Consider the following 18913-nt stretch of genomic DNA (forward strand, 5'->3'; position numbering starts at 1 on the left):
TCGGTTAACACTGTAGACATGATAGGCGGCTGGGAGAAGAAGTGAGGAAAACTAATCACGAGCTAAACGTACAGGAAATAACTCCGGGACACACGAGACGAGACCTTGTTTTTTCCATTCACTTCACGGATCGAGTCTTCCGCCGCGTCGTTACAATTCCCATCTTCGCTTGCGATAAATGTCCGTTATGGAGGTATATATACGGATACAAGTACACCGATTACTGATCCGAGAATTCGATAAACGAGACTGTCGAAGGTTTCTTCCTAGATTCCTCCGGCAAGGCCGCGGGTCCTGTGCTGTTCCTATAATTCGAACCTCGACAGCATTCTTTGCACACCGCTTCAATTCGGTGTTTCGATTATTATTGAAACACTCTAAAAGCGTATTATTCATTTTAGTTTAGACTTCTTGTGCACTCATTTTTGTTTCCCCAATGAAGAATGTAGAAAAATAAATAGGAAGATCGATTAGTAAGAACGTTCCGATAAATTGGGAAAAGTCCTTCAACCAGATGAAAAACCGATGATACGAACGAACTAGTGATCAAGTTCTTTCGTATGGTGGATGACTGTAACAGAAACACCTAGTTTCATTTTATTCCTCTGATTGTGAGTTAATTGCTCACACCGGTCCGATCGACCGTTTTCTTTTCAAATATCCGTCAACATATAGTTGATTGCAAAACTCTAAAACGAGGAAAATGTGAAGGACAAAAAATGTACGTGTCGCAATATCATGTTTATACTTTCGTTTCTTTGCGAAAGTTTTTTCATAAACTTTTTCTCCGCCCACAGCACGCAATAAGACCGCAGCATCGGCAGCATAGACACACCGAGTGCCGCAAGATCGAGCGTAAGAACTGCTTGAGAGGTAATAGGTGCAGTGTAAGACTTTTTACAACTTCTAAGAGAGTAAGAGTGGTTCTGTAAACGCGTTTAGCGCGGCGAATGGCAAGAGCAAACGAGCGCGCGGGGTCGCCTTGAGGTAGTGAGTACGAGAGACTTGTAGAAAAACAGAGATATGATAGATCCATCGGCCCACGTTATAGGTAGGTGCGTAAGTAATTGCCATTCGCGTCCCGAAGTGCCGGTAAGTACCTAAGTATATCGCAGCTGGACAACCGACGCCTCAGGCAAGCAATTACACCCGTCAGCGGGCATGCAGACGAGGTAGCTGCACTGATTGTGAGAGTGACAGACGCGGTCGCACCACCGAATCCACAGCCCTGGGGCTCTTGACTGTCTCATACTCAGGTTTAGCCTACAGATTGCTTATCTTATGGTAAGTATGCGGATGGTTCTATGTACGTGCTACCGTACTGGATACCAACCAATGCCTCGATCCTTTGACAACGAAGGTATCCCGGTTCGATCGCTCCGATTTCATTACTTTTGTACTATGTTATTGTAGATTAAAAACTAAGCGATACGCGTTTTTTTATTATCTGCCATTAAACACTTTGAAGGGGTGAAACCACCCTCCAAAGTAAGCCACGTCAAGGGGCAATTTGTCGTATAATTGAAAAAACAAAATTGCCAGATCACACCTTGGCATGCCTCACTTTGGAGGGTGGTTTCACTCCCTTGAAGTGTTTAATGTCGGATGAAAAAAACATCACGCGTCGCTTAGATTTTAGTCTACTATATCATACTACAAAAGAAATCAAATCGGAGAGATCGACCTGGGATACCTTCCTTGTGAGACTTTAGATCCACACCAATGCGGTAACCAAATGTGTCTTTGGGTTGACTGTGTGTACGATAGGATGTAAATTGTTGCAATCGATAATTCCTGATGTTGAAAGATCCGGTAAAAAATTGTAACAAACAATAAAAAACTAGAAATTGCAAAAAGCGTATGGGTGTAAATCCTTGATGTAGAGACGACACAATGAATAATATAGCGCAAGGTATATAAGAGCATCACGTGTATAATCAGAATTAATAATGATCGGTGAAATGCGAGGTTACACAAGTACAGTTTGTAATATATTTATAACGAGTATACACATGTATTATTATCCAGTAAAATTAACAGCCGCGCGATCCACGACAGGCGGTGACGATTGAAGAATTTTCAAACGAATAACAAAATAACAAAGTCCCGGTGTTATTCCGTTATTGCTCGTATCAACCCGCGCGCATCAACCTCTCCCTTCTCCTCACCCGGTATACCTACATCATTTTCTTTTTGAATTAGGCTCTATCCGGTGAGTCGCCTCGTACACCTTTTAGCGTACGTTGCACGGTCGGTATACCTATTTATGTAGTCAGGGACTAACGATTTATCGCTTAATTATTATGTTTCTCACGTTACCATTGATCTCAAATCGTCAATATTAATTTATAAATAAAGGATAGAAATTGTTCAAAATATGGCAAACGACAAATATTCCGTGTATGACAAACATCATCAAAGGACCTTTCAATCAATCAAATTTCCAAATACATGAAAACCAAGTTCCGCTTTCCACCTTAATCACCTTTATCGTTTAAATGGTATTCTAAACAAGCACTGCACGCAGTCATCGTCATAGAAACAAAAACAACCATCATAAACGTGAATCTATGATAATTGAGGTTAATGGGAACCACACTGCCAACTCTTGAAGCTTGGTGGCAGCACCATCGTTGGTTATAATTCCAATTCAAGCGTACAATATTACGATAAAATTCATTTCCCTTACAGAAGATCTTTTTCTTTTCATTTGGAGAAAAGCACAATGGCAAACTAACCTGTTTAAATTCTTCAATCGTCCAAACGAAATACTTTTTCATTTCGGAACACCGGAATTTCGCGGCAAAGTAGACCAACGATTGTGCGCCACCTGCGATCAGACTGTCAACTGTGGTCCCCGATTATCTACGCACAGGAATAACGTGGTAAGTGTCACAACATCCGCCAATCACTACCTACTTTCAGTTGGCCTGGAAATCGAATAAAAACCTCATCCCCTATTGGTACTTGGAGTACAATTTGACGCATTCTGTATTCTCGGAAAATTTCAACGAAAAACGGTGGTAACTCGAAGCGAGTGTATAAAAGATTGAAGAACGCGCAAACATCACTGACTTCCATCGCTTGAATAAGGTGTAATCCATCATTGTAGGCAACCAGCCAGCTTTAAGTCAGTTGCATATTATATAAAACGGAGGGTAACATTGAATATAAATAAACTGGGGTCAGTCTAAAGTTAGGGTATCTTCACGCACGCACGTACGTACGAATTGCACTTGGGCATGGTTACTGGGTGCATGTTTAATCTGTCGTGCATGGACTCACAGACGAGCAACTCTGAAGCGGCCTGAGGAAAGACAAGAAATACATTCGTGATTCGGCTGCAGCATCCCAGCAGCAGCTGAATGTGCAGGCGGAAGGCGAGAGAGCGCGTATAACGAAGTCAGGTCAACCTAAATATTAGTTGAGGGTGGGCAACCCGCCTGTAACCCAGTTGGAGATGAGAACTGTAACTTTTAGTAAGCCAAATCATATTGACTTCCAGGCAGATCTTCGATAGTGATTTCTACACACATTTGTATCCTCGCGCCCCGATACAACGTGGATTATATGGCTGCCTATGTAAGTTTGTACCTATCAGAGATACCATTCGTCGAGCTTCAAAAGCTCGCTTGCTATCACTGATCGTGGCTTTCTTTGATGACCCGGATGCTGACAAACTGCGGACGCAGTATATTTGCCAATATGCTTGTAAGGATGTTTGAGAAAAAAATTATTTGTGATTTTCCACCACGGCACCCTCCAAAAATTTTGTTTAGGTTAAAAGAAAGGTTCTGACAATAGATGAGCGTTCTATGTTGTGTGGAAGATCACGCTCATTGTCAGTTGATTTTTCACCTTCACACACATCTTTTTTAATTAATGACGAATCGTGAGTAAAATTTTTTTCTTACTGCTTACATCGATCATAATAACAATTTACGTCACTAAGAAGACCCACACTTGTAACTTTAAAGTCTGAAGTTGATGTTTCAGAAGTTTATCCGACGATCTTTTCATTATTAACTTAATCTCATGAATTAGTTATAATTCAATAGAAACTTTTAATTTTCGAGAGTAAGATTCCCGGTTAAAATGCGACTGTGTTATGGACCGTAATCTTTGGATTGAATATAAATGTCAGGAAAGAAATAATAATTGAAGAGCTACAAAGTGTTGTTTCACATATACAAAAAAATGTGAAAAAAAAGTAAACAATAAAATGAGCGCAATTTTCCACGTAACGTAAGACAATCACTTTTTACAGAATATTTCTTTTGACCTAGACAAATTTTTTAGGGAGTGCCACGGTGGAACATCGCCATTTATCTTTTTCCGAAACACCCTAATGCTTGTAGCGCTGTAATCTTCTCTTCCACATGCATGCATAAAACTCGACGGTTCTCTATCTGTCTGTCCGTATATGTTCGCATATAACTCTAGAACTACTGAACCGATTTTGGATTTTCGATCTTTGGATAACTACAACGTTTTAATAGGTTTTAGTCTACATTTCGTTACAAAGAGACGAATAGTTTGGGACATATAACGATGTTGGTGAGCCAAGCTGGAACTGGATCGCACACCAAAGCGAACTCCGACTAAACTCTGACAGATAGAGGAAGGTTCTAATGTTCAAGCTGAGTTTCCAAGGTCTCAATGAGATCCACAAAAAATTCTTAGACTGTATCTAAGAGTTTTGCCACAAGAGGTATTTGAAAATATTCGCGGGCGGAGCCGCGACGGATTGCTGGTATATAATATATGTGTATCTAACAACGTAGCTAGCAGGTGGCCAGCGTGTCGAACCCTCCCTAATTCAAGGGCGAAAAAGTGAAAGATTCGTTACAGGATATGGAAAAAAGGAACAAATAAGAAATTACGGTGAAACGTTTATTATAGCTCATTGCTAATCATTGTTTTCTGATTTACGAAGCATCTCGTCGAACCAACTTTCCCTTGATAAAATGATCCGTAATAATGTACGCGTCGTCTGTCGTGGCAAGTTGTCTGTAAGGCTATAACAGTCAAAGGTGAGAGTTTAGTCTAATTTTAAAAATAGCGTCAAACGCTTATAACCACGCGCAGCTTGTCTACGTGTATGTACAATCCACGCTCTTTATACCGCCGAGCTTTGCTTTTTGCATTAACACGTGCCGACGTATCTGTATACGTGCGTAGATTGTATACAGACAACTTGACCCACGCGAAACTAGATACATTTACGCACGCATGAGATACGTCTGCGTAGGTAGATACGGTACGCAGTACAGATATTCGACCGATATAGGTGCGTGTAGTACAGGCGCGTTTAATTTTGCGGCAAAGTGTTCTCGACGCTTCAGGTATTGTGATAATGGATACAACTTTTTAAAACGTTGTCGTTCGCCTTCAAACAGCGCTGTAGACATTTCCTACCCAACTGATAAAGTTGCTTTCCCGGATTAAACGTATAATTAATTATTCAGAACGCATCAACGTGTATAAACTAAAGCCTCTTACATTGTTGAAGATAACTTAAAATCGTATCAGCTCAACGCCAACGATTCCAGAGATATTCAGAAATCGGAGATATCCTGCATAGCTCGTGAGGCTAATACTGCCAAATAACTGCACTGTACGCAGGCTTGATACCGCATCCATTTTTGAAACGCGGACAGTCGTTTGTATCTCGCACAAGTTCCGGATTCGAAGTGAATACTGATATTCTATCCCTACCAGTTTCCTGCGGTCACTCAAAAAATGCACTTGGATCGCCGAGTCGTATCTCGTTCTCCAGAGTCGAACTAATACTCGCAGCCCTGCGTACCTACATACCGACACCGATTGTGAGAACGGTGCCCGTCGCGACTTGTGCGTAAGTATACATAAGTATATACGTGCATACCTAGAGCTAGTTAACGGCTGGAATTCAGTTTGGTCTACGAGAGTGATCGCGGAGAGCAAAAGGAACCGGTATCGTTACGTCAGCGGATCGGAGAGCCGGGGTTGTACGAAGTTAGACGCGTCCCTGGACATGTGTCTAATATAGAGATGCAGGCGTGGAATATGGGTCGCATACTAGACCAGCCCTAGGCGTGGAGATCTGCGGGTCTTGATGTGCTCGTGAATGCGTGAGTGCGTGAGTGCGTGAGTGCGTGCGTTCGTCTGCGTATCGTACGACGGCCCGAGTCGGTAGATATTATGAATACGCGGCTCGGTTGGTTCCACGTTCGTTCCTTTCATACGCACGCGACGAATATCATTCACCGAGAGCTATATGGATTTTATACTCACCTATATCACGTTAACGCACTGCTATGGTGATAAATTATCACCGATACCAATTTGCAAACGCCCTTCACCCTAGTTTCCTGTAGGTAATCGTCAACTTCGCGTCTCTATAATACACCTGCCCAACGCACGGTACCAAAACGGACGCACAGGTAAAAACAAGAAATCGCCAAAGCAACGCCACACGTGATTCAAGAAATAGAGGTGAATTTTCTCCGTGTTAGCGAGGAAAGAGATAAGATCTTATTACCAATTCCGTGCGATCTAGGCACCTTTCGATTCCGGCACATACATATATATGTATATATACTGCATCAAATGGCCATAGTGTTGTTCTTCACCGTCCGACTCACCCTTGAATCTTGCTGAATTTGGCTAACTGGCTTGAGCTTCTTCGCTGACGGAAGAACCTTGGACTCTATAGTATGGTGCGGTGACTTCCACAGGCCGGAGTTTTACACGCCTGCAGCGGCGACGCGGTGGCGACGCGGAGATCCCACCAGAGCGCGAACTCCCGCCGATGCCGCGATGTAGGTGTGACCCGGTTTCCTAGAGTTTCACTTTCCTGTGGCCGCGGTTGTGAGTAAGTTGTACCGCGTAAAGGAGGCAACGAGGATTCGACCCCGGAATTACGTCACGTATTGTTCTGCCAGCCGTAGCAAACCGCTGGTTCTATTTTTTCAGCCCCGTCGACCGAAACCCCTGCACAGCTTTGATTATAACCGTTCCTGCTTCTTCTAAAGTTCATCAAATGGATGGAAGGAAATGGGGATTCGCGAGTAAAGCGGCGTCGTTTGAACGTTTCGTGAAAAATTTTGTCACAATTCATTCGCATGTTTGCATATCGTGTAATCTGGAAACCTGTAACGTAAACAACACGGACAGCTGTTCAAGTAAATGTCGCGAAAAGGTCAACAGTCACGTATTAAGAAATTAAAATCAAATTACTAACCAGCGATCATTCTGATGGTGACACCTAGTTTTTAGCATCAGTTATTCGCCTAAAAAAATTGTTTCATAGTGTCCGTAATACTACCGAGCTCAAGACATAGATACATAAATTACAGGGACGTTTGACCGCAGGCCAAAGTCAAGTTTGTATTTTCGTGCTGCCTGTGCATGTTGTACAGTCAACTACAATATATAGTTCTAATCAGTATTATTCCTATCGTCGTAGGGTTGCAACTTTGAGTTTTGTTTTAAAATTCCATATCTTGGTACGCGTTGGTTCCAATTTGTGGATTTGTACTCGATATAAATATCGTTTGATCCGACAATTGAATGAATTCTCTTTTTCTTAAGACAAAAATCATGTACACGATACTGATAATCATTATAGTTGAATGTAACAACTTATTCAACGTCCAACAGGTGCCAGATGAAATTTGGCGTAGTTTTGAGGAACAACACTGGTGGAGGTTATTTACAGCCTTCTAAACTTTTTTTGTATTCCACTTCCCGACACTTGGTGACCATCTGTTCGACAATAATAAGAAACAGTGTTTTTCGCTGTTTCGAGGCGAAAACAGAAATTTGACATTTACCTATGTCCAAAAACTATTAATACTTCGATTGTATTAAGATTTACTGCTATTTGTCATGTTCATTATCGAAAATTTTCCAGGGAATTGCAATGACATAAAAGCACCATTTTCAATCTGCCTGAAAACGTGTTTATTTGATCACCGACAATTTCCCACTTGCACATTGCTAAGAGCAAGGCGGTCGCACCTTGAGTACTCATATGTATTAAGGTGGTTCATTTTTTTGATTCTTTTTTAAGGTACCGTTCGAAAGATTTGTGACAAACACTGAGAAAAAAAACTATCGCAAAAATTGGAGGGGGTAGGAAAATATTTAGAGGTCGCTACCAATTATATTATTGCAATATTTGTATAATTATAGTTGCTAGCGACTTCTGAATATTTCCCTACCTCCTCCAGGTTTGCCGAAAATTTTTTTTCAGCATTCGTCACAAATCTTTCGAGCCGTAAGTTAAAAAAGAGTCAAAAAATGAACCACCCTACGTGATACACCAAATTTATACATTCATACGTGCGTCGTGTTGGCGAGAATGTAGTGCTCTCGCACTCCCGCCTGCAGTAGCCAGATGTGCAAGGAAACGCAGAGATACGTCGACGAAAAGACTCGGGAAAGTAGCCGGAAAAACGCTCGAGCTAAAACGAGCTCCGGATAGTCTCGGACGCCGTAGGAGTTGGACTCGCGATCAGCCTCGATGCTGAAAAGCGTGGCACAGGTATTTACAAGCGAATGCGTCAACGAAGCTCAAGCCTTCTGATGCACATTATTACGTGAACAATTTGCAAAAACAGGGAGCTTACTTCTCTTCATTATCCACCACGGTGCAGGTAGCACAGCAGAGTCGACTAATTGTGTCTGATCGACAACCGCGGGTAAAGATAGCGTAAAAACAACAGTGAAGCCCCGCTTCACACTACGTATCGCGTAGATGATCGAGCTTCGACTTCGCTCCATGCCTACGGCTTCCCCAAGCGAGCATTAGGTACATACGACTCTTAATTGAAAATCGAGCTGTCTCTGTCGCTCGCGTTCAATTGTTTATTTTGGCTCGACCCGCAGATTCGCGGTAATAAACCTTCTCCCCGAAATCAGCCTTTCCTGTCATTTCGATGCATTAATAATAACAAGAAGAGTTGGTTTTTCCGAAACGTTATAAACTAATTATAAAAGACATTGCGGCTTGTAACTTCAACAGTACATTGCTGCATAGTACGGTTGATTCTTATACTTTTAATAATCGTTACCGATTGACTGCAGTTGTGTCCGATCGTGCGTATGACGAAGTATGAAAGTTTGGATACTTCAAGTATTCGCTTGAATCACTTTGTTTATAACAGCGACATTTCTTTCAATTCCAAAGTACCACGGATTGCTGAGTTCGGATAAATCCTCTGAAATACAGATCGAAAATGGTAAGCGTTTGCACTAAATCAGACTCTCTGTATTTCCGTAATAAACATCGCAATTCTTTGAACAATGGACTTCGACGGGTAATCCGGATACAAGGTGTTGACATGATTAACTTTGAAAACCACAGTCATCAAGCAGTGCCTGCACACGTCGCGTCGTATTAACCCAATATTTCTTCCTCAGAGCAATTTTCAAGGAACGAAAGTTTGGGAAAAGTTATGCCCAAGGCGTTTAAAAGTTTTTCTAACCTCAATTAGAAAGTGAATGCTACCTCGCGAATATAATGTAAATACGTATCGCTATGGACAATTAATACGTAGATACAGTAAATAGTTACTCGGCTGGTTCCGATAACGGTTCTAGCCCGGACGCAATCGTCGGGCAGACCGATCCAATCGGATCTGGAACCTTAAGTGGATAAATCGAATACCAAACTATCAGATAATCTTCAGCTCGATACGTGTGTTTAGATATCATGGCAATCGTCACTTTTGCAGCTGGAACGCTGCTACGCCATAAATCCTGGAAAAACGGTGGCCCAACAGATTTTGTCCAATAGATGATCTTCAGAACCTATCAAGAGGTCTTCGATCCATGCTATAGCTTAGAGACGTATTTAGAAAAGATATTCGTATCGGTATTTAATCGTGTGTAATTATAAGTGTCAGTATTATCTGCTCGGATTGGCGGGGAAGTCTGCAGCAATGTAAATCTTTAACTACACCAATGTAAGAGGTTTCGCACATATAGGTCGAGCTCGATGACAAACGCGTGTCTCACATGCAAAAGTTACATAACTGACTGGACCTCCGATATGAATACCATCGGCGACGTTCAAGTTATCAAAATCATCGTCCATCACACATGCCTCGTACTCTTTCGTATAATATGCGTAGATTTTTTATCGTAAGATGACGAAACCTTTAACACCATCCGACGATGAGCGAGAGAATATATATTATACATATATTATATGTGTATGTCGATTACAATTAGACGGCATATCGCGATGGTGAGTATAAGACGGGATCAGACTTGAGTAAATAAAAGATGGAGAGAGAGAATATTTTCAGATCATTTTTTAAATACTTATATTTCAACCTCGCGCACATCGGTACATATTATACACATGTACATACATACACCTACACTTATGCAGTAAGTCACTGCATACATAGGTATACATAACACAGGGATGCGCAGGCATACCGTGGTGTTTCGAACGTACGTTGTACGTGCTGTGTTTGAAATTAGAAAATCACTCGACGTGGTTAATTTTGACGAAGGATAATACGGAATGCGTTGATTGGGTATGGCAAAGAATTATATGCGGAATATTGTATGAGTAAAAAAAGGCGTTATAAATTTTATATCAAAATATATTTGTGCATATAGACAATTATCAGATAAATATCTATATATGATATACATATATATGTAAATATACATATTTATATATAAGTATTACATATATATGTATGTGTATAATAGACAACCGTACACCGTAATCCGGTTAATCTCGGCGCATAAATATCATATACGTTGTGAATATACGTAAATACACAATGCATGCTTAAAACGTACGGTGTAGAATTTGTATACATATACATCTATGTATATATATGTATGTATATATATAAATATAAATATATATATATATATATATATATATGTATGTATACTATTTATTATACGCACGCATTCACAACGAATATGTCTCTTTACATTATTGTTACATAAAATAAAATATCTCAATCGCTCTCTTCCTATCTCTCGCACAATCAACCGAATGAACAAATGAACAAATGAAGCCTGCTTCACACGTTACGGTAACTCAATAACTAGACCGCGTTTGAGCCAACGTTTATTGTTGTACATGTGAGTATACTATATACACGATACTGCAGACGATGGCTCAAACACATGTCTAAATAAAATACGTTGTTACGATAAGTATATATTTTCAATAATAATATTAAATTCTCTAATGAAAATACGTATTAAACTTTCTATACATTACATAGTTAAAATTATTTTACGCTTAACATACGTATATATTAAATATACATATACATATTTAATATATATTTTTGTATTTCATATGCATATTTTTATGATTATAATACAACAGGTTATTATGGGATGCGGATAACAGACATATAGTACAGTGTCGGATCGGGGGCTTGAGATAAAACTGCTTAATTATAAATACATTAAATTTCTATCGATAGAGCTAGTACAGCATATTCGGTAACTATTATTTACGACAGTGATGGTAATAATATTAATATTAACAATAATATTAACAATAATAATAATAATAATAATAATAATAATAATAATAATAATAATAATAACGATGATGATGATGATGATAATATGTATCAGTAGTAGTAACAATAACAACAACAACAACAACAAATATATATGTCGTTATTGTTATTAGCGTATGATAATATCTACGATCATAATTAACAGTTACACATCAAACATAATGATTACGATTCTTATACAACTTATAATAATGACGATAATCGCAATTTAGCAGAATCTCATACGTAACGACGGACCTATGTGTACATGAATTGCTTGGTGTTTTCCGGCGTATCGGTGTGAATTTATGATATACAGTATAGGATGATGTGACTGCATATATAAATGTCAAACAAATGATCATGTCGACGGGGCATTTACGAAAAAGTGTGTAATGATAATAATAATAATAATAATAATAATAACAACAATAATAATTGATATAACAATATTATATCTATCAATAATCATAATAACGTAATAATCGTACGTAATCACAACGCCATGAACGGAATATACAACGATGTAAATTTGTTACAATACATGAATATATATATATATATATATATATATATATGTATGTATAAAAATTGAACCGTTGAACCAAGTATCTTCGCGCAGAGACGACCCGATCTTACGGGACGTTTACTTTCTTTTTTTTTTCTAACGTAAGGTTAAGGTGGATATAGGTTATAAAACCTAGGTAAGAAATGAATATTACGGGCTGCTGGCAGCGGTCACGTTGCATCGATATTCCGCACGACCGTTTGACAACCCCACCGTTGATACGCGTATAAGTAATGGGTACACACACAGGCAATTTCATCTTGAGTATAGAAGACTGCAGTATGTACCTATGATAGAATGGCGGTTCTGTAATAATCAAATGAAAGCGGAGAAGGCCGTCGTCGCCAGTTCTCAATGCCCACGCAACTAGATTGATATACCAGGTAGGTAGGTAGGTAGGTAGGTAAGTAGGTAGATAGGTACAGGCTCACGGGAACTGTGTAGGTGACGATGCCCCATTCACGCATATACACGTAATTATGTGGGTAGATATGCATAATAATGAAATGTATGTACAATTGCAATACCACAATTATACTGCACAATTATACCCCACAGCATTCATATTGTACATTCAACGTATACGCGCGTACCACGAGGATTCTGTGAAGCGTTCGGTCAATCGAGAGTGGTTAACGCGAAACATGGTATCACCTAAACAGATTCAACTTTGCCTGCCTCACCTGCGAATCCTTTCGGTTCACGCGAACTGTTCGCCGGGTCGTAATGAACACGCAATACATGGACGAGGAAGCTCGTATACCTGTAGTACATACAGTCATGGCCGTCGTAGTAGGTGTATCAATAATGTAACTGTTCTTCGTTAAATCACTGTACATATACATATACGACTATACGATTGTTCGTTTAGCAATTTTCGCTTATTATTACATGAATATGCCGCAGTTATTGACCGACGACCGTGCGTAACGGTAAACGTGGGTGTCGCGCGACGAATCGGGCCCAATTTCCTGCAGCTCTATTCCTCGGAGTCTCCTCGAATAGCTACTCGTTCCCTGGGGACGGCGGAGCGAAGAAGCCGGAGCTCGAGGGCCGAAGCAACGAGCTTTGCATGGGATTTGACGGGAGGATCGCGGGAGCCGCTGCTACATGGGCCCGACAGCGTGCTGTTGGAACTGATCGAGATGCCTCGAGATCTCGCGCTGTAGCTGCTCAGGTACCACGCCGACGCTGCTGAAGAGCGACCTGAGGACGCTCAGCTCTTCGGTAAGGAGTTCGATCCTCTTTTTGAGGAGGTCGTTGTCTTTGACGAGTAGTTTCACCTTCTCCTCGGTCTCCCTCGAACGGACCTTAGCCTTCTCGCGGCTCTTCCTCACCGCAATGTTGTTCCGCTCCCTGCGACGCCGGTACTCGTCGCTCGCTTTGTCGATGCTCTTTGACTGTTTCCTCGCCGCTGCCGCGGCCGCGGCGGCCGCAGCATGCTGAGGGTGCTGGTGCTGGTGTTGGTGCTGGTGCTGATGGGGGTGGGGGTGCTGGTGCTGGTGCTGGTGCGACATGACGGGTTTCATGGGGACCCGCGGCTGCTGGTGACCCCCGGGGACCGTGCTGGGCGTCAAGGTCGTGAAGGTCGGCCCCCCGTTCGCGAAGGGACCGGCGCCGTTCGCCGGGCTGTAGGCGCCGGCACCTGCGGGGTACTGAGGGCAGTGACGCCGATAGTCGGCGGGGTCGAGGGGCTCTTCCTTTATGCTGGGGGACTCGGAACTCGAGCTGTTGCTGTCGCTGCAGCTGTTGCTCCCTTGGTGATAGCTCGCGCCGCTGTGTACGGGCTGCGGCATGTAGGCGAGCGTCGTTCGCCCTGGGAACCCGGCGTTTCGCGAGTGCTTCATTCCGTTGGAACCTGGGCCTCCGCCTCCGCCGCCGCCGCCGCCGCTGGCGTTGTTCCCGTTCCCGTTACCGCCCCCCAACATGTCGAGGAGTCCATCGTTGAAGTGTGAATCGTCGATCAGATGCTGAAGATCGAGCGATATCTCGGGTGTGTTGAGGTCCGTCAGTTCGCCCGCTGCCGCGCAGTGCTCGGCGTACTGCTGGTTGAGGGTCGCCTTGCTCGCCGACACCTTGTTAACCCCCGTTCCGCCCGTGCCGCCGGACTGCTGGTTGTGGTTCACTTGAAGGGCCGAGTTGTTGTTCAACACTTGGGAGGATTTCTTGAGGTCCGCCGGAACACCTTGGGACTGCGCCTGATGCGCAGCTGATTCGTACATCACCGGTGATTCCATCATTGACAGACTATTCGAACTTCACCGATCTTCACTCCCGCATAATACCGCGGACTCAAACTCTTCCAAGTCTCTTCTCGTACGCCGATGCGGAACGCACGGCCTGCTACTTTTCTCCCTCCTTGTTATATATACGTATAAATGTATAACACATAAAAGCCCGGTAACTTTCAAAATAAACAAACTGTCACTTTATCAAAATTCTTGAAAACCTCGAGTATGCGGTAGGATGTTCACTTGCGTATGTGCGCGCAATATCGGTATACAATAGTTCGCACGTATACTTTCTTGTTGTACTGACGAAAAAAACCCTCCTCACCCCACGGCAAAGATTCACCATGTATACCTGACGTATCCGCTCCTCGCTGCACACTGTTCATCCACCGAATATCTTACACGCGAGTATCTCGGTCGTGTTCGACGACGACCCGCCTCCGCGATAATGTCAGTCGTAGGAGGGAGGCGTAGGCCAGGCTCATTCACGCGCGTCTCACAAGAATTAGCCCGCGTATTACGTGTTTGTTATTAAATTGCCCGGAGTTGAGGAACACGTGTGAGTTATTGCCCCCGGCGATGAGTCTGTTATCTAGAGCCAACGGTACGGGTACATTTCGCTCTTCGGTTGCTTTCAATTTCATCGGATAAGTGTCCGTGCGTATGTATTTTTATAACTCTACTCTCGCGCTCTTTTAATGTTCCTTTATTTTTAACTCCTCTCCTCGTTCGCGTATATAATATACATAACAGGGAGAAGCGTTGCACGAAACCTGACTTCTTTATTCTTATTTTTTTTTTTTTTATCAACAGCGCCAACGGAGTCCGCAACGTGTAGAACCACGAGATAAAACTCACGCACGATTCGAGAGTTGGCGCGCGACTGAATACCGTGGTAACATGGCGCAAGGTTTCAATGCGCTCAAACAGCGCGCAACTTCTCGGCGCAGCCTTTGGCTCCCCGAGTTCTCGCCTCTCTCCGCGTCGAGTCCCAGCCCCCCACCCCGTTCCCCTGCCCGCCCCCTTCGCCTCTTCGCCCATGCGGGCAGCCCTCTCTCCCGCGATCCGCGCCGAGCGGGAAAAGTTTGCAGTCGCCTTTATTGTACGCTATTTATAATACTCGACAAAATCCACTTGATGCCTGCTTGCCTGCCTGACTGCCTGCCTGCCAAATCAGCCGAGTCAGCCAGATGTCAACGAAATCGCCCTGCGACACTGCACCGATACTGCTGCGTTCCACAATTTGACGACAATCGATCGGACTAGCCGCTGTTGCGATCAGCAATAATTATCACGACTGTCGAACTCGACCCTGTCGTGAACGTGGTATGCTTGGTATTAGATGGGTTGCATTCGAGATCGCGTGCCCGGTATACCGTCGCGTAAAAATGTTGCATCGATTACGCTGAGAGTACTCGAGGTTTTAAATTCGGCCTGTTCTTACGATTATAGAAGCTGCAAACGCCACGGCCGAACTTTTTGTGCCGCTCAGGGAAGTTTTCAACTACGGGTGTAACGACGCAGAGTAGAACGATAGACGGGAAGATCGTTGTTGACGAATTTTCATTGCAAAAGGGTTGACGCTGATTATGCACTAAGATTATACTAATATGTAGCGTCATTGCGCAAGTCTGTTGTACCTACTCTATACTCTAGAGTGACATATATTCAAATGTATAAGTAGATATGTAATAGGTACACTAAGGTTACAGGCAGTGTTTATTCAAAGCATTTGCTACTCCACGAGGCACAGCATGTTAGTACCTACTATACGGGTAGACCTAATCGAATTCGGTGTAATATACCTATATTACACCCTAATACGACGTATATGTCGTACTAACCTTATTATACAGTTAATTCGTATACGTACCCGCTTGCGTTCCATTGCGCAATTCTGTGATAAGTTCGGTTATGGACTGCAGTATCAATACCGCGCACGAGTGAGGAAAGACCCTCGGATTCGATCGCGTTTTACATAGATATCATAGATATACCTAGGTGTATATAAATCCCTACATATATATCCCTGCGACTTGCAGAGATCAGTAGCGTGCAGGGAGATTCCTCCTCGTCATCCGGCTCGTGCAGCGCAGCCCTTTGACAGCGCCGGCTAGAGATCTTCCTCTTTCGTCGGACTCCACCCTCACGTGGGCGGGACTCTGCACCCTCCGATAACACGCGATCAGCCGTCGCATCGGCGAGTCGAGGGACACGATCCAGCCCATTCCAAGGAAGCCACACCCACGGGGTGGCACGTCGGCACCCTGTAGCTACTTGCATTGTCTTCAAATGACGGATATTTCAGTCGCTACAGTACGATGAAGATAATGCTGATTGTAGGCAAACGGAGTTCAGCTATTGCGCACAGAGACGTTGTATACCCATTTGTTGGTAGAGTGCAGTTACACGGTACACTTACTGGACCTAAGAACGTGCTCGGGCCTCCATGAAATGATTTATAAATACGACGTATTGATTATTCGCGAGAATGAATTTGTAGGAGGAGAAAAAAGAAAAAAAAAAAAAGTCGTCTGACGCAAATATGAAAAATAAAAAGATACCGGTTGGCAAGTTTCGAACAACGACTGAAAGGGCTGAGAAACTTGAATATGTGTACGACTTATTGAAACAAGGATCACCTGCCTAAAAAAGAATCATCGGCCTCATGATTGAACTACATATTGCTGAGTTGTAGGATGCTTTACAATCACATAACATAACATTTTTCTACCTGGAATATAGCATTGCTCCACGTCAACACGTTTCTGGATTAAGAGCAGGTTACATAATGCACAGCCCCGTAGTACATGCGTCGAATTCACCGCGTATAATTATTGTTGATAAAATGTTCGCCAAACCGAACGCGGCGCCAGTGACTCAACCCCTGAGGTACACTGACCCAAAACGGATCGACCAAAATCCTTCATTGCTTCACGTAAGAATTGCACAAAACAACCGCGACCTTGGGGCTTCTATTGTTCCTTGAAAAATCTGTGAGACAGTTAGTGAAGTCAGCTGCGTAGACACTTTCGTTAGTTCGGTGTAATCGCCGTACAGTGAACACGTATGTAGGTATTCTTCGTTAGCCCAATTCGGGACAGTATACCGGAACCGTCAAGTTTTTTTATTTTCGCAAGACCAAATATTTTGTTTTCTTATCAACTTTTAGAATTATGCGACTATCATATAATGTAAATATGGAATACGTTAGGTTATTTGTATTCAAAAATAGTCATAAAAATATATGTTTAAACATAAAGTTATGAAAAATTTATTCATTCCGGACTCAAGTGAAATGTTCACGTTTTCGACTTAAAAAGCGGTATGAAAGTGCTACATGATTCCCCCTTGGTCTTTTTCCATTTTTTATACCATATGTAAGACCACCTAAACAGCAAAAACAGTGTAAAACAGTTATACAACAAAAAGCATTTTTTTATGCTTTTTTTTATTTTTTATTTTTTTGTTTACCGTATGTAAAACCACTTAGCGATTCATATTTTGCCTATCGTAGGAAAAGACGTACTATCCAAATTCATCTTACGAGGAAAAATTGAAGATCTTAAAATAATTACTAATCAATGATGCCACGTGAAAAAGCACATTTTGAACTATAAAACCTGAAATTTACATCCCAATATTGTCGATAGCGCATTAATGGTATATAAAATTAAGCACGAAGCCAAAAAAGTCAACTGTTGTACATTCGAGGCTTTTTATTGGTTACAGAAAAAGAAAATAGTTAAAAGAAAACAAGTTAACTTTCGAAAACCACAAATCAAATTTTCGTATTGAACTCGATGCGTGAGTTGTTGATGAATATCGTCAAAAAATTTATAATCTGAGAAAATTTTTCACTCACATAAACTTAAAAAAAAAAAAAAACCCTCAGACACCTTGCGCCCCCATGGCGTGGTTGGCGTACTGGGTAATTTGGCCCTGTCTGTAGAGTGTATTGCTCTGAGATAATCAAAAAAAGGAAATAAATTTATTGGAACGCATGAAAAGGTTGAGTGCTCGTGAGCAATTTTGGATAGTCCGCGTAGGAACCACATGCGGAAGATCTGCGAATTTACGTCTGACGAACATACGAGCTCTTGCAAATTATATTGCTGTACGGGACGAGAGAGGAAGTAGGTACATACAATATAGGTACTCATTAAACTTGTGAAGTTCAATCATTATCAAGATTTATTCCGAAAAAATTAATGAGACGAGGCAAACGCTCGTTTGAGAAAAAGAGTAAGCCAAAAACACTGTCGTCCGTGCCACACGCAGCTATATTATAGGCATCGTACAAGTAACGTACGGAGATAACGAGTATAAGTAAATTAAATGTTATAATTGAAGCGCGGCTCAACTGATAAAACTAAGTATTCAAATCTAACGTGCGGTTTTGATCGGGTTCGAGATATCTGCACAAACATCTGCACTGGCTGTTAATCCAATATATGTAAAGCACACAATTATCGTATACAGTATGACAATAATTACATACATTATAGGATAGCATTGATAGGGGATCGCAAGGATAAATATTCGAAAAACAAATTGACTTAATACGCATTTCATTT

The 18913-nt window shown here is 42.1% G+C and overlaps 1 protein-coding gene across 1 annotated transcript; it reads right to left on the reverse strand.

Annotated features, from left to right (window-relative positions):
• Positions 1-10583: 10583 nt before the first annotated feature.
• LOC124215688 (CCAAT/enhancer-binding protein) lies at positions 10584-15267 on the reverse strand. The gene has a single exon (XM_046619374.2). The coding sequence runs from the start codon at positions 14343-14345 to the stop codon at positions 13212-13214; it is 1134 nt and encodes a 377-aa protein (XP_046475330.1). The 5' UTR covers positions 14346-15267; the 3' UTR covers positions 10584-13211.
• Between the last annotated feature and the right edge of the window lie 3646 nt (positions 15268-18913).

The sequence above is a fragment of the Neodiprion pinetum genome, chromosome 3 (genome assembly GCF_021155775.2).
Source record: "Neodiprion pinetum isolate iyNeoPine1 chromosome 3, iyNeoPine1.2, whole genome shotgun sequence".
Lineage (NCBI taxonomy): Eukaryota > Metazoa > Arthropoda > Insecta > Hymenoptera > Diprionidae > Neodiprion > Neodiprion pinetum.